This window comes from Macaca thibetana, chromosome 3, assembly GCF_024542745.1.
Source record: "Macaca thibetana thibetana isolate TM-01 chromosome 3, ASM2454274v1, whole genome shotgun sequence".
Lineage (NCBI taxonomy): Eukaryota > Metazoa > Chordata > Mammalia > Primates > Cercopithecidae > Macaca > Macaca thibetana.
Window position 1 is genome coordinate 69,624,903 of NC_065580.1, and position 16,640 is coordinate 69,641,542.

Genomic DNA, 16,640 nt, shown 5'->3' on the forward strand with positions numbered 1-16,640 from the left:
CCAGCTACTCGGGAGGCTGAGGCAGGAGAATCGCTTGAACCCGGGTCCGGAGGTTGCAGTGAGCCGAGATCGCGCCACTGCACTCCAGTCTGGGCGACAGACTGAGACTCCGTTTCAAAAAATAAAATAAAATAAAAATAAATAAGCTAACGTGTGGGAAGGGTTTGTAAGCTCTAAACGGTCTATCTCAAAGTGTGATCTGGGAATGCTTCCATATCTCATGTGAACTTGTTGGAAATGAGAGTCTCAGGCCCCATCCCAGACATACTGAACCGGAAACTGTGGGTGGACAGCCCAACATTCGGTGTTTTAATAAGCCCCCGGGTAAATTCTTATACACGCTAAAGTTTGAGAACCACTGCTCTAGAGAAATGCACAACGTTCCTTAGTGGAGATTAAACAAAAGGCGAAGGGTTGGAGGGCGCGGAACAGACCTCAAGGGCAGGGCACAGGGCGTTTGAGAGGAAACGGAGAGATCGGAGTGCGACTTGGGGAGTCTTAGCCTCCAGGATGGTCCCGAACCCTGAGGACGCCGGGCGCCAGCAGGTGGCGCTGGACGCTCAACTGACAAGGAGGCGGGGCCTGCAGCAGGCGTGGAGGCTCCGCGCTCTGGAGGCTCAGGCGCCGCGTGGGGCCGGCACCTCCGGGCAGCAGCGGCAGCCGAGACTCACGGTCAAGCTACGGCGAGGAGTGGGTGAGTCCCTTGAATCGTTCTCACTGGCCGCTTGCTCCTCGAGTCTGCCCGCGTGTCCCTGCAAGGCTGGGCGCCGGCTTCCAGTCTTGGGAGGGGTGTAGTGGGTCGCACGCCTTCTCGGGACCCGGACGGCGGCCCTCCTGGGTGAGCGTTGCTCAATTCTCCCCTTATGCGCGGCTCCGGGACGCGCTGCCTTCCAGCCCAGCTGGGTTGTGGCCGGGCCGGGGGTTGCGGGGAGCCAGGGACTCACAGGAAGCCTTTTCGCTAGGGGCTTAAGGTTGTGATAGATTATTAAGTTTGTGCTCAGGTTGCATTTTGATGTCAAGTTTTTTAACGTGGCAAAGTCGCCAGAGTTTGCTGGGCATTGACGAATGATTGGTGCACAGTACTTAAAATCGTGCTACTTCTTGTCTTCGGGTTTCCTGGTAACAGAGTTTTCATTTTTAGTCCTTAGAACACTGGCCCTACTCTTTTAGGATCTGGGTGGGGTTCAGGTTCTCTCCAAAATAGTCAGTCAAGGCTTTAAGTATGTAATTCTGGTCAAATCCACTGGAAGGAGTTTGTAGACAAATTTTTGTACACTTCCAAATTTCTTAACTTTGTTACTTTTGTAAAATACATTTCCCTCCACATCCTGACACGTAATAAAAGGTTATTCATTTAACATGAATGTTAAGCATAGAGAGAAAGCAATGCTTAAAAAGAAAAACAGCGCAGTGGGGAAAAAAAAAAAAACTCCACTTAGTTAAATGTAAAACAAGTGTGCACTTGAAAGTATAAAAGGTTGGAAATGCAATGCAACCCACAGTGTATTCTAGTCATTGGGCTTCTTCATATTCTCAACTGTGGGACATAAACATGAGTCAGTTGGTCTGTGCCAACATTTAGGAACACCAGGGCAGCCATCCTGGTACAGCAAAACAGCAGTCGCTTTAGAAATATGCTTCACTTTTTTAAAAGGGGGTGGAAGAGAACTTTGGGTCGAATTCTGGAGTTCCTAACATTTTAACACTAGGTTTTCCGTTATTTTTCTTTTTATGAAAAGATTTTACTGTAGAACTTAAATTACATTTTGGTTAATGTCTGATGGAAACTAACAAATTTATTTGACTCATAGTTTATTTTCCTGGTTTATGGGCATAGAACTGACTGTGGACCACCCAGTCAACAAGCTCCCTCACTGTCATGGGCTTTTCCTTGGCTTTGCTCTTGAGTGTGGTCTCCTTACCATGCAGACAAATGACTGGGTAACTCTCCAGGGCCACTCTGGTTTTCCACCCAGACTCCGTTTGCAGTGGCCAGCAGTCAGCAAACACTGCCAACCTGCTAGCTACCCCAGGACTGGGTCTAGAAGACAGCCCTCAGCCTTTTCCTCTGCTTCCCTTCCCATGCCACTATCTGCCTATAAAACTTTATCCTCCTCTAGGATACATCGCTCTACCATGCAGTTACTTGTTGAAATGCCTACCTTCTCTTCTAGACCTCAGGGTTTTTCGGAACAGAGGCTTTATCTCATTTAACTTTGTATTTCTCCTGCCTTACATTGTTGTTCACAATATAGTTAATGAATTCATATTGAATAAATGTAGATTAATTTGTTACCATCCTGCAACTCTCAAAGTTAAAACATCTTCTAAACATAGTGAATTATTTCTTACATTTGATTATAGTAGGTGACACTTCCATTCCTAGCACCTCCCTCCCTCACCCCACAAACTATTATGTTGGTGATATGGTTTGGAGCTGTGTCGCCCTCTCAGATCTCATGTTGAAATATAACCCCCAGTGCTGGAGCTGGGGTCTGGTGGGAGGTGATTGGACCATGGGAGCAGTTTCTCATGGTTTAACACCATCCCGCCCTTGGTGGTGGTGTCACGTTAGTGCAGGGCTGCCCAACCCCCTGGCCGTAGACTGGTATCAGTGGCCTGTTAGGAACTGGGCTGCACAGCAGGAGGTGAGCAGCAGGCCAGCGAGCATTACTGCCTGAGCTCCACCTCCTGTCAGATGAACGGTGGCATTAGATTCTCATTAAGTGCACGAACCCTATTGCAAACTGCACATGCAAGGGATCTAGGTTGTGCGCTCCTTACGAGAATCTAACTATTGCCTGATGATCTGAGGTAGAACAGTTTCACCTCGAAACCCTATCCCCCTTCCCCCACTTGGAAGAATTATCTTCCACGAAACCAGTCTCCGGTGCCAAAAGGGTTGGGGACCGCTGTGATAATGTAAGACGCCTGCTCCCACTTCACCTTCCGCCATGAATATAATACCTCTGAGGCCTCCCCTGAAGCAGATGTTGCCATGCTTCCTGTATGGCCTATGGAACCATGAGCCAATTAAATCTCCTTTCTTTATCATCATTACCCAGTCTCGGGTATTTCTTTCTCGCAGTGCGAGAACAGCCAGATACACTTGGTTAAGTCACCAAATCACTTGGAATAATGCTTCTTAAGGAGACAGAGTGTCATTTCCTCCAGAGCAGGCATGAGTGTCATTTCTGTTTTTCCTCTTTAATGTTGATCACAGAGTTGGGTTCATAAATACTTGATGACTGGCATATGCTTTACTCAGAATTCTTTTGCGTGCCAGTGGTGAACACCCAAATCACACTAACTTAAACAACCAAAAAAAGGGAATATGTTGACTGTCTTAACTGAAAAATTCAGGATCTAGTCTCAGGGACTGTAAACACTGAAATATGCCAGCAGGACTCTTCTATGTCTTCCTCCACTTGTTCTGCTTCCGTGTTGGCTTTCTTCTTTTCTAATGAAAACATCTTCCTTCTTAGAGCATGGAGAAAAAAGCATGGCAGGCTCATACTGTCCTATCTTAACAAAATGTTAAAAACATCTCATCTCTCTCTTCCACTTCCACATATAAATATCACAGAATGACCATGGTTTAAGTAGGATTCTGTGCCATCCCTAAGATGGCAGTGGGAGAATAGGAAACTGATTGCCCAGGCCTGACTCATATACCCACTTCTGTGACCAGGGGATGGGCGTTACTATTTTGTGCAACCTCCCAAAATCATATTGGAGGGAGGGACGGGCATTTCTCCAAATGGAGGAAATGTTTTAAATCAGAAAGGAATGTGGGCAAACTAAAACAACAAATATCTTCATCATGAATGTTCTGTAATTTGGAAATAGATAATATCTGGAAAATATTCCACGAGTACCTCAACAAAGAAAATGCCGGCATATGTAAAAGCAACTCTTTATTCTTTGTTATGGTTAAACCTTTAAAACTTGGAGAATGTTTTGAGAACAGTCATGTCTCTTTATGACAGGATACATTCTGAGAAATTAATTTTAAGGCAGGATTTCATTGTTGAGGAAACATCATAGAGTGTACTTGATACCGCCTCCTGCCTACTTAGGCTAGATGGTATAGTCTATTGTTTCTAGGCTACTAATCTGTATAGGGTGTTACTGTGCTAAGTACTGTGGGCAGCTGAAACACAATGGTAAGTATTTGTGTATCTGAACATAGAAAAGGTATAGTAAACATACATATATAGTATAAAAGATAAAAAATTGTTTATTTTGTACAGGACACTTACTGTTAATGGAACTTGCAGAACTGGAAGTTGCTCTGGGAGAGTCAGTGAGTGAGTAGTGAGTGAATGTGAAGGCCTGGGACATTACTGTACACTACTATAGACTTTATAAATGCTGTACACTTAGGCTACCCTACATTTATGGAAAAATTATTTTCTTTAATAATAAATTAGCTTACTGTAACTTTTTTACTTTATTAACTTTTTTTACTCTTTTGTAATAACACTTAGCTTAAAACATAGTCACATTGTACAGCCATACAAAATATTTTCTTTGTTTATGTACTTATTCTTTAAGCTTCTTTTCTATTTCTAATTTTTTTTTTCTTTTTAGACTTTTTGTTGAAACTAAGACACACACACACACATTAGCCTAGGCCTACCCAGGGTCAGGATCATCAGTATCACTGTCTTCCACCTCTACATTTTGTCCCACTGGAAGGTCTTCAGGGGGAGTAACAGGCAGTGAGCTGCCATCTTCTATGGTAACAATGCCTTCTTCTGGAAGACCTGAAGGAACTGCCTAGGGCTGTTTACAGTTAGCTCTTTTTTTGTAAGTAGAAGGAGTATACTTCACAATAATGATAAAAAGTATAGTATTGTAAATAGTAGGCAATAGGAATTTTTTTGCTCCATTATAATCTTATGGGACCACTGTTACATATACAGTCATTGACCAAAATGTTATGTGACACATCACTGTATTTTAAACTATTCCTGGAAACAGCTTTCCACCTAAAACAGTACTACACGTGTTCTAAAATTCAGAAACATTTGGAATGTTTTCTGTCAATCAAATTGTTGTATATCTAATCTGTTTTTCTCATTGAATTTCATAAAGTGTAAATTGAAGATGTATTCCTCTGGAAACAAATTCAGAACTAATAAAAACAATGAATAATACTGTGACATATGTTTACTTTCCCTAAAAAATGTTACACCAATCCTGGATGAGAATCTGTGAGTTTGCTAAGGAAAAGATTCTTTTATCAAGTGAGAAATTTGAAAAGTTGTTTTCCACAGGGTTGGCCAGAAGACTGGGCACATCATTAATGCAGCACAACTCACCACTTCCACTGGAAACATACTAGCAATTCACATCTTCACATCTTCACATCTTCCAAACAAAGACCAACCTCTTACTCCAAAGGAAAAGTGGTACTCTGAAAATACTGTTTCAGACTCCAGTGTCAACCCCAAAATTCTGTTAAACATAAATCTTACATCAGCTACCTCCAACCTCCATTGATGACATTATTACTCTCAATATAATGCATTCCTAATTATATTTGCCATTGAAAGGAGTTGGCTTTCCTCCAGATGGAAACCTGAAGTTAAATCTTCCTAAAGTAAAGGGCAACATCTGATCCTTTGTAATCCATACAGGCACCTGGGTTATTCATGGAACAAATAAGTGGATAAAAAAGAGCAGGTACCATTGATAAGAGGGCATTGGTTTGAAACTCTTACAGATTATAATATGAAGTTAAATGTATAAATCAGTCACTATTTGAATTTTTATTGTACTTTATCTGCTACTCTAGTCTTTAAGCAAGTAAATTTTTTATATTGTTCCATCAAACATTCACATTTTCATAAGTAGAATAGACATGAAAGTAATTATTTTTATTTTTACAGGTGACTGAAGCCATACTATTTTATAGAATTAATGGAAAGCAGAAAAGACATCACAAACGAAGAAGAACTTTGGAAAATGAAGCCTAGGAGAAATTTAGAAGAAGATGATTATTTGGTAAAATATTAATAATAACAATAATAAATAAAAATTTACATCTTTAAACATAATTGAGATGCCATTCTGTATCTCCTAGTGTTATGAAAGTGATTTTTCACCCTAGTCTGCTGATATCTGGACTTGTATTATTGTCACTGATACTGTGCAGGACAGAGTAGCATGTGTGAGAGAAATAGTACCTTCACTGATTTTCAGGGACTTAGCTGAATAACCTTGAATAAGTTACTGAAAATCTGGGGTCTTGGTTTGTCTATACCATGCAAGCCTTGGACCAGATCATCCCCAAGTCCCTTCCAATTCTTTCTAACAGTCTATAGTTCTAAGTTTTAAAAAAGTCATCAATGCCCATTTAACAGTAATTTTGTAAGCAAGCATTTTTGTCATAGATACAATGGCAGCTTGCCAAGAGATCATCTAGTAAATTGACAAATCACTGTATAACCAAATAAATCTACTTTTGGATAAGAATCACTTTTTTCACTTTTGGTTAAACACAGGATTAAGTGTTTCTTACTACATTTTTTGACTGAAAAAGTGGCAGAAAATTTTGGTTCCAAACTCTTCCAAATTATCTCAGTGGAAGTCTTAGCGGAAATTATTTATTCAATCTTAATAATTTTAATAGGGAAAAGTAATAAATTATAAGCATATACTTTATAAAAGTAACAGTGTGCATAAAATGAAATAATTTCATTTTTCAAGTTAACTGTCTTACCTATCTGAAGCATGTATTTCTTTTGTGCAAAAGACAAAAGTCTTTCAGTGCTCCATAGACTATGCTATCTTCAACTAACCAGTGTTCAAAAGCAAGATTCTGAATGCCCTTATTCAATGAGAAGCACAATGATTGAGCAATAAGTAATTAGTTCAAGGGATCCCATTGTTTTGTTCAATTTTAAGATGTTTATTTTCTTTCCTTTATAGCATAAGGACACAGGAGAGACCAGCATGCTAAAAAGACCTGTGCTTTTGCATTTGCACCAAACAGCCCATGCTGATGAATTTGACTGCCCTTCAGAACTTCAGCACACACAGGAACTCTTTCCACAATGGCACTTGCCAATTAAAATAGCTGCTATTATAGCATCTCTGACTTTTCTTTACACTCTTCTGAGGGAAGTAATTCACCCTTTAGCTACTTCCCATCAACAATATTTTTATAAAATTCCAATCCTGGTCATCAACAAAGTCTTGCCAATGGTTTCCATCACTCTCTTGGCATTGGTTTACCTGCCAGGTGTGATAGCAGCAATTGTCCAACTTCATAATGGAACCAAGTATAGGAAGTTTCCACATTGGTTGGATAAGTGGATGTTAACAAGAAAGCAGTTTGGGCTTCTCAGTTTCTTTTTTGCTGTACTGCATGCAATTTATAGTCTGTCTTACCCAATGAGGCGATCCTACAGATACAAGTTGCTAAACTGGGCATATCAACAGGTAAGATGACAATGCTGACACTGTTACTAATAAAAAGTCTAAGTCACCTAACAAATCAATCATTTCTCATTGTAATATCAATACCCCAACCCTGTTGAAACTCTGTGTTGAAAAGTCATCTATTTTAAAATTTTTATTATAATTTCACTAGGGCTTGGTTGTCAGACTGTTTTATATTGAGAAATGTTTTTTAAACTGAAAATAAGGTACAACTTTAGCAACATAAGAAACATTTTGTTCATGGACAAGGCCACATTTCAAACTTCTACCACCCTCACAAGATTACTTTTTAATACTGTTGTTCTTCTTGTTTACCACATATGCATGCACATTGCAGTTCTATTCAAGTAAACCGTCAAATAATTATTAGAAAATTAACAGATTATGGAAATATTGCATTCAAGAAAAAAAGTGATAGCTCCTATGTCATTTGTCTTAGAGGAGTGCAAAAAAAAAGAAAGAAAAAGTCATAAATTTGTAGAGACCTGTTATCAGGGCTTCATAGTAGACACAGGGAAGAGTATAGAAGGAGATTCATATTCAGGAAATAACTGTTGTTTGCATTTCTTTTTTCTTTATTTACCTTCTGGTAGGTCCAACAAAATAAAGAAGATGCCTGGATTGAGCATGATGTTTGGAGAATGGAGATTTATGTGTCTCTGGGGATTGTGGGACTGGCAATACTGGCTCTGTTGGCTGTGACATCAATTCCATCTGTGAGTGACTCTTTGACATGGAGAGAATTTCACTATATTCAGGTAAATAATATATAAAATAACCCTAAGAGGTGAATCTTCTTTTTGTGCTTATGATATTGAATATGTTGACTTTATCCCATAAAAAATAACAAATGTTTTTCAATAGCAAAGATCTTGTACTTGTTCCAATTAGTAATGTGCTCTCCTGTTGTTTTCCCTATTGCTTCAATTAGGACAAATGTTTCCTAGACATAAATAAAAGGCATTAAAATATTCTTTTTTTTTTTTTTTTTTTTTTTTTTTGAGATGAAGTCTTGCTCTGTTGCCCATGCTGGAATACAGTGGCACGATCTCGGCTCACTGTAACCTGCACCTCCTGGGTTCAGGTGATTCTCCTGCCTCAGCCTCCTGAGTAGCTGGGATTACAGGCACCCATCACTATGCCCAGCTAATTTTTGTATTTTTAGTAGAGACAGGGTTTCCCCATGTTGGCCAGGCTGGTCTCGATCTCCTGACCTCAAATGATCCTCCCACCTCGGCCTCCCAAAGTGCTGGGATGACAGTCGTAAGCCATCACGCTTAGCCTGCTCATTCTAATATTTGAAACTTGTTAGACAATTTGCTACCCATCTAATGTGACATTTTAGGAATCCAATATGCATGGTTTATTAGTTCTTTAAAAATAAAAATATTCTTTTACTTGTCACCTGAATTTAGTAATGCCTTTTATGTTACACAACTTAGCACTTTCCAGAAACAAAAACTCTCCTTGAAATAATAGAGTTTTATCTACCAAAGACATTCTAGTATCTCATTTCAATGGCTGCTTTTTCCAGCTTACATTTTATATAGCTTACTCACTTGAAGTTTATAAATATTCTTGGAATTTTAAAACTATCTCAGATTTACTGAAGTTTATATTCTGGTGGTAGATTATCCATAAAAACAGTGATGCACCAGAATTCACTCGGGGATCCTTGTGTGACAAGGTTCAAAGGACTAAATTTAATTCAGTCATAAACACTGCCAGTTACCTTTTATGGGTAGACATCTTTGGAAATTTCCACAAGGTCAGACATTCCCAACTATCCCTTCTACATGTCCACACGTATACTCTAACACTTTATTAGGCATCTGATTAGGCTGGAAAGTATGCCTCCATCTGAATGATTCCAGTGTGGCTTAGAGTTGATACCACATTCTCACAGAGTTTCCTAATTTTATAGGTTCAGCCTGATAGCCATTGGATTTCTCTGGTCCTCATTAAATAGCTTTCTTCATACATTGCTCTGCCTGTTACACATATGATGAACACTGCTTTTTAGACTTACTTAGGAATTTAAGACTGCATCTTGACAACTGAGCCTATTCTACTATATGCACAATACCTAGCCCATAATAAGTATACAATACACATTTGGTAAAATTAATTTTCAACCAATGACATGTGTTTTTCAAGTAGTTACCTAGAAATGTTTCACTTAAAATCTGAAAACTGGTTACACTACAAGTTACCTTGGAGATTCATATCTGAAAACATAAACTTAGCTATTTGATGGTATTCATTGGGACTTAAGAATGCACCTGAATAATTGTGAGTTAGATTTGTTCTGGCAGGCTAATGACATTTCCAGTAAAGTGAATAGAGGTCAGAAGTCATATAAAAGAGCTGTTGTCAGAACACTGTTAAGATTACATAGGTGAACAACTATTTGTAAGCAACTTTATCTCCGTAGTGACAAAGCAACCCAATGCAAGCTGAAATGTTTCATCACATCTCTGGATCTCTCTATTTTGTGCAGACATTGAAAAAATTGTTCATATATTTCCATGTTATCAGAATATTTGATTTCTTAAAAACATAGGCCAAGTTCATTCACTTCATTATTCATTTATCAAAATCAGAGTGAATCACATTAGTCGCCTTCACAATTGATAAAGATCACTGAAGTCAAATTGATTTTTGCTATAATCTTCAGTCAGTCTACCTATATTTAATTGAGCATCAAAATGTGCAAATCATTGTGTTGATTCTGCAGGGATCCTGTTGTAAGTAAGACTCAGTCCCTGATTTTAGGTGTCTTGTGATAGCAGAATTAAGACAAATACACAAGAGACAAAGCACAGAAAGTAAATATCATAAGGGGATGTACAAAATGGTGGAGAAAGAGTAGACAGAGTTTTTGATCACCTGCCTTCAAAGAAAGGCTGTGAATTTTGTTCACTTAGATAGCCTGGAGACAAGAAATTACCCAAAAGTAAGGTGAGGAGGACAGGCAAAAAGAGTATAAAGATGTGAATGGACATTGTTGAGAAATGTGATAGGAAAACAATCATAGATAAAGGATTTCCAAGCAACAGAGTATATCCAGATGAGGTAGGATGGGATAAACTCTTATTGAACCAATCTTCACCAATTTTGTTTTTCTCTTGCAGAGCAAGCTAGGAATTGTTTCCCTTCTACTGGCCACAATACACGCATTGATTTTTGCCTGGAATAAGTGGATAGATATGAAACAATTTGTATGGTATACACCTCCAACTTTTATGATAGCTGTTTTCCTTCCAGTTGTTGTCCTGATATTTAAAAGCATACTATTCCTGCCATGCTTGAGGAAGAAGATACTGAAGATTAGACATGGTTGGGAAGACGTCACCAAAATTAACAAAATGGAGATATCTTCCCAGTTGTAGAATTACTGTTTACACACATTTTTATTCAGTATTGATATATTTTATCACCAACATTTCAAGTTTGTATTTGTTAATAAAATGATTATTCAAGGATCTTGATGTTTCTCTTTGTATATGTGTGATGAGTTTGAAATATGTATATTTCCTTGCAGATTTGATTCAACGCAAAAAAAATCTTTTAATATGAATCTCTTCCACTTTCTCTATGATAAGAGTAAGCATGACAAAAAAATCATATCTGATTTGTCAGATTATGTAGCATTATAAATAATCAAGGGCTTTGAAATACCACTTGTTGCTACCCATTATACAGGTATCATTAGCTATGAAAAGTTTATTTTATCTGAATCTACAACAAAAGCATAATAAGCATTTATTTACTATTGTTAAAGAACTTTCCTTTGTCTGTACCCAGGTTTTACTAATGGAACACCTATCTCCAAAAACACTCAGACTATATCTATGCAAGTAAAGCAGCAGAGTAATATCAGATACACAGCCAGGCAAAATGAAACTCAGGCTATCCAGGAGAAAAAGTAAATTCAATAATTTCCACCTGAGTCATGTACAATTCAGTTTTACTTTAGTGCATTGGTAAAAGCATAACATAAAACATTTCCTGAAAGAACAAACTATACATTAACTGTCAGGACTTGCTAACGCAACTGTTAGCTTCAGAGGTTTTTCATAATTAGCAAAAGTAATCACAAGCTTTATCTTTCATAGTGGTGAGCCATTTATTATTAAAGACAATACAGCTAATGGTGCAAATTAGGAAAAACAATTAGGTGATTCAGTAAGTGGAGTCCAGTGTTTTGTTTTTTGTTCTATTGCAAAGGATGATTATTGATTATTAGATGGGGGATAAGGAACCTCCTTGGGCACAAATTTGAACTCTGCATTATTGGAGTTCAGACATACAAAGATATGTTTGCAAGTAGTGAAGAAAGGATTTGAGAGCAGCAATTCTGAACTGGAACCAGGGCAGACAAGAGTGCCCTTGAGAAAAAAGCGTAAAAGAAAAAGAAATCTAGGACTCTAGAATTGCAAACCAGATTCATCAAGGGAACAACATACTATGGGACCACTTAACTAAGCATGACGTCATTCTATAATCAACCAGCTCTGAGATGCAGCAGTCAAGTACCATAGTCTCACCTGCATGGCAAAGTGTCAGCATCTCTAGTACTGAGAAGGAGAAATCAAGTTTCAGCCTTCCTAGTACCAACACATTATAGAGGCTGCAGCTTGGAACCGTTTGCAGGTGAAGTGGCACCTCAGTGAAGCTTTCAGGGACAACAGCCGAGTTCTGGCTTGATTATTGGAGCCCTGTCTTGTCAGCCATGGTAACAAGCAACAACAGGCCATTCAGAAACACAGAATATACCTTTTTGAGAATTCCTAGTTATAGGAGAAAGGGAATCAACAAGGGCCTTAAAAGCAAGGCACAAAACATCTAGATTCCACTTTTACTCATAGATTGGTAAGAACTAAACCATTCACTCTTTGTAGCTTTTCTGAAATTTTTACAATGATTGGGTAATATTATGAGCCAAATAAAACAATAAAAATTGTCTTTAAAATAACAATTACAATGTTCTGGTATAAACTTGGATTTTCTTCTGCTCACTCCACTAACATCTATAGAGCATATTCCATATGCCAGATCAGTGCTAAACAGAGGATATAGCCAGATAGAAATGATCTAGTCTCTACTCACAGTCATGGGGAAGAAAAATTTTAGTACGCCAAAGGAGTCTAAGTGTACTGGTATCACTTAGGAAGGAATGACCAGTTCTGTTTACAAGAACAAAGTCAAGAAAGTATAAGGTTGAGCCAGAAAAATAAACTATTTGAGCTGGATATTGTGTATGTAAAAGTTCCTCAGAATGGGAGTGCAGGGTGTAATGTGATGTGTTGGAAGACCTAGCTTAGAGTGGCTGCAACAGAATATGTGAAAGAAATACCAGATTACATATAGACAAAGGATAGATAGGTCAAGGTCATTGTATGACATGAAACTAAGTTTGGGTTTTGCCCTTTAGGGAGTAGGGAAGCCACTAAAAACTTTAAACAGGAACTAAACATTATTTGGGAGCTCCTAAACATTATTATTTTAGGCACTAAACATTATTAGATTTGCATTCTAGAAAGATCTACCTGTAGACTATCCAGGAGATTAATTTGATGGTGAGGGGCAAAGGGTGAAGGCAAGTTATAAAACAAAAAAAAATATTTAAGGAGACAACCGTAATATTCCAGGGCAGCAACAATAAATTCCCAAATGAAAGTCATTACAGAGAAGAAGATAAAAGAAGAGAGCTAATGAAATATGATAGGAAGATAGAAATTCTAGTCATTCATGAACAATAGAATATGAGGAACAAGGGGGAGGAAGATATTTAAGGTAGAGCTTCTAGGATTCTTTTAAATTGGATGACTTAAGAATGACACCATTAAACAGGATAGAAAAATTCCACAGAAGGAACAGGTATTTTAACCGAAACAAAAACAGAGTGTGTGCTGTGTACATTGTGTGCTGTTTACAATCATCTCAGTTGTTAAGGAACACAGTGTGTTTTTTTAGTTTCAGGGTACACAAATATAACTATGAAAGACATATAGTTTGGGAAGCAGAAAGGAAAAGGTATTTTTCCTGCTCCTTTGAAAGGGTGCTTTTTAAATAAAACTTTTTATATAGTCAACACACTTATATCTGGATAATTATAGATATGAATATAGATATGAGTGTCACTGCTATAACACGCACAGGGTCCTCCTGGAGTAGAAGGAACAGCACCTGGAAAACAGCTGGCTGTGAGCCCAGTGCCTTCCTTCTCCAAGCAGAGCTCTCCTTCCTGATCAAAGTGAGTCCACCTGGAGTTTATTTTCTTTAAAGATTTGCTCAATAGAGATTTTATTATCTTTGGTTTTTAAAAAAAAGTTAAAATGATATATTTACTATTTTAATAATGAGTTACATTTAATGTTTTATGGCAACAAAAAAGAAATATCTGATTCTGATGAGGAGAAACCAGCGCAAAAAGGCTGCAAATACCAAAAACCAGAAGCCCTCTTCTACTCCAAAGGATCAAAACTCCTTGCCAGCTTCTGAATTTAAATTCAGGAATCTCTGGACAGAGAATGAGTTTGACGAATTGACAGAAGTAGGCTTCAGAAAGTGGGAAATAACAAACTCCTCCAAGCTAAAGGAGCATGTTCTAACCCAACGCAAGGAAGCTAAGAACCTTGAAAAAAGCTTAGACAAATTACTAACTACAATAATCAGTTTAAAGAAGAACAGAAATGACCTGATGGAGCTGAAAAACACAGCACGAGAACTTTGTGAAGCATACACAAATATCAATAGCCGAATCAATCAAGCAAAAGAAAGTCTGTCAGATATTGAAGATCAACTCAATGAAATAAAGTGAGAAGATAAGATGAGAGAAAAAAGAGTGAAAAGAAATAAACAAAGCCGCCACGAAATATGGGACTATGTGAAAAAACCAAATCTACATTTCATTGGTGTATCTGAAAGTGATGGGAAGAATGGAACCAAATTGGAAACACTCTTCAGGATATTATCCAGGAGAACTTCCCCAACCTAGCAAGGCAGGCCAACATTTAAATTCAGGAAATACAGAGAACACCACAAAGATATTCTTCAATAAGAGCAACCCCAAGACACGTAATCATCAGATTCACCAAGGTTGAAATGAAGGAAAAAATGTCAAGGGCAACCAGAGAGAAAGGATGGGTTACCCACAAAAGGAAGCCCATCAGACTAACAGCAGATCTCTCAGCAGAAAACCCTAGAAGTCAGAAGAGATTGGGAGCCAATATTCAATATTCTTAAAAAAAAGAATTTTCAACTCAGAATTTCATATTCCGCCATAATAAGCTTCATAAATGGAGAAGAAATAAAATTCTTTACAGACAAGCAAATGCTGAGAGATTTTGTCATTACCAGGCCTGTCTTATAAGAGCTCCTGAAGGAAGCACTAAACATGGAAAGGAACAACCAGTACCAGCCACTGAAAAAACATACCAATTGTAAAGACCATTGACACTATGAAGAAACTGCATCAGCTAACGGGCAAAATAACCAGCTAGCATCATAATGGTAGGATCAAATTGACATATAACAATATTAACCTTAAATGTAACAATATTAACCTTAAATGTAAATGGGCTAAATGCCCCAATTAAAAGACACAGACTGGCAAATTAGACGATGAGTCAAGACCCATCGGTGTGCTGTATTCAGGAGACCCATCTGACATATAAAGACACACATAGGCTCAAAATAAAGGGATGGAGAATATATTTACCAAGCAAATGGAAAGAAAAAAAAGAAGCGGGGGTTGCAATCCTAGTCTCTGATAAAACAGACTTTCAAGGGCATTACATAATGGTAAAGGGATCAATGCTACAAGAGGAGCTAACCATCCTAAATATACATGTACCAAATAGAGGAGCACCCAGATTCATAAAGCAAGTTCTTAGAGACCTCAAAGAGACTTAGTCTCCCACACAGTAATAGTGGGAGACTTTAACACCCCACTGTCAATATTAGAAATATTGACGAGACAGAAAATTAACAAGGATATCCAGGAATTAAACTCAGTTCTGGACCAAGCAGACCTAATAGACATTGACAAAACTCTCCACCCCAAATCAACAAAATATACATTCTTCTGAGCACCACATCGCACTTATTCTAAAGTTGATCACGTAATTGGAAGTAAAACACTCCCCAGCAAATGTAAAAGAACAGAAATCATAACACTCTCTCAGAACACAGTGCAATCAAATTAGAACTCAGGATTAAGAAACTCACTCAAAACCACACAACTACATGGAAATTGAACAACCTATTTCTGAATGACTACTGGGTAAATAACAAAATGAAGGCAGAAATAAAGATGTTCTTTGAAACCAATTAGAACAAAGACACAATGTACCAGAATCTCTGGGACACATTTGAAGCAGTGTGTAGAGGGAAATTTATAGCGCTAAATGCCCACAAGAGAAAGCAGGAAAGATCTAAAATTAACACCCTAAAATCACAATTAAAAGAACTAGATAAGCAAGAGCAAACAAATTCAAAAAGTAGCAGAACACAAGAAATAACTAAGATTAGAGCAGAACTGAAGGAGATAGAGACATGAAAAACCCTTCAAAAAAAATCAATCAATCCAGGAGCTGCTTTTTTGAAAAGATCAACAAAATAGATGGACTGCTAGCCAGACTAATAAAGAGGAAAAGACAGAAGAATCAAATAGATGCAATAAAAAAATGATAAAGGGGATATCACCACTGATCACACAGAAATCCAAACTACCATCAGAGAATACTATAAACACTTCTAAGTAAATAAACCAGAAAATCTAGAAGAAATGGATAAGCTCCTGGACACATACACCCTCCCAAGACTAAATCAGGAAGAAGTCAAATCCCTGAATAGACCAGTAACAAGTTCTGAAATTGAGGCAGCAATCAACAGCCTACCAACCAAAAGAAGTCCAGGACCAGACAGATTCACAGCCAAATTCTACCAGAGGTACAAAGAGGAGCTGGTACCATTCCTTCTGAGACTATTCCAAACAATAGAAAAAGAGGGAATCCTCCCTAACTCATTTTATGAGGCCAGCATCATCCTGATACCAAAACCTGGCAGAGACAAAACAAAAAAAGAAAATTTCAGGCCAATATCCCTGATGTTCATCAATGCAAAAATCCTCAATAAAATACTGGCAAACCAAAACCAGCAGCACATCAAAAAGCTTATCC

General features: G+C 38.0%; 1 protein-coding gene across 3 annotated transcripts; it reads left to right on the forward strand.

Moving 5' to 3' along the window:
- Positions 1-527: 527 nt before the first annotated feature.
- STEAP1 (STEAP family member 1) lies at positions 528-10,937 on the forward strand. Of its 3 annotated transcripts, none has more exons than XM_050785327.1 (5): positions 528-694; positions 5,898-6,012; positions 6,940-7,452; positions 8,046-8,210; positions 10,587-10,937. In XM_050785327.1, the coding sequence occupies exons 2-5, from the start codon at positions 5,929-5,931 to the stop codon at positions 10,842-10,844; spliced, it is 1,020 nt and encodes a 339-aa protein (XP_050641284.1). In that variant the 5' UTR covers positions 528-694; positions 5,898-5,928; the 3' UTR covers positions 10,845-10,937. The 3 variants fall into 3 exon arrangements, with proteins under 3 accessions (XP_050641284.1, XP_050641285.1, XP_050641286.1); XM_050785328.1 differs by lacking the exon at positions 528-694 and adding an exon at positions 720-838; XM_050785329.1 differs by lacking the exon at positions 528-694 and adding an exon at positions 3,211-4,310.
- Positions 10,938-16,640: the final 5,703 nt, after the last annotated feature.

Bases quoted from the DNA above. Each gene is read 5' to 3' on its own strand.
- STEAP1 (XM_050785327.1), top strand. From the start codon at position 5,929: ATGGAAAGCAGAAAAGACATCACAAACGAAGAAGAACTTTGGAAAATG. The intron at 7,453-8,045 runs GTAAGATGACAA...ACCTTCTGGTAG, and splicing joins TAAACTGGGCATATCAACAG to GTCCAACAAAATAAAGAAGA. The intron at 8,211-10,586 runs GTAAATAATATA...TTTCTCTTGCAG, and splicing joins GAGAATTTCACTATATTCAG to AGCAAGCTAGGAATTGTTTC.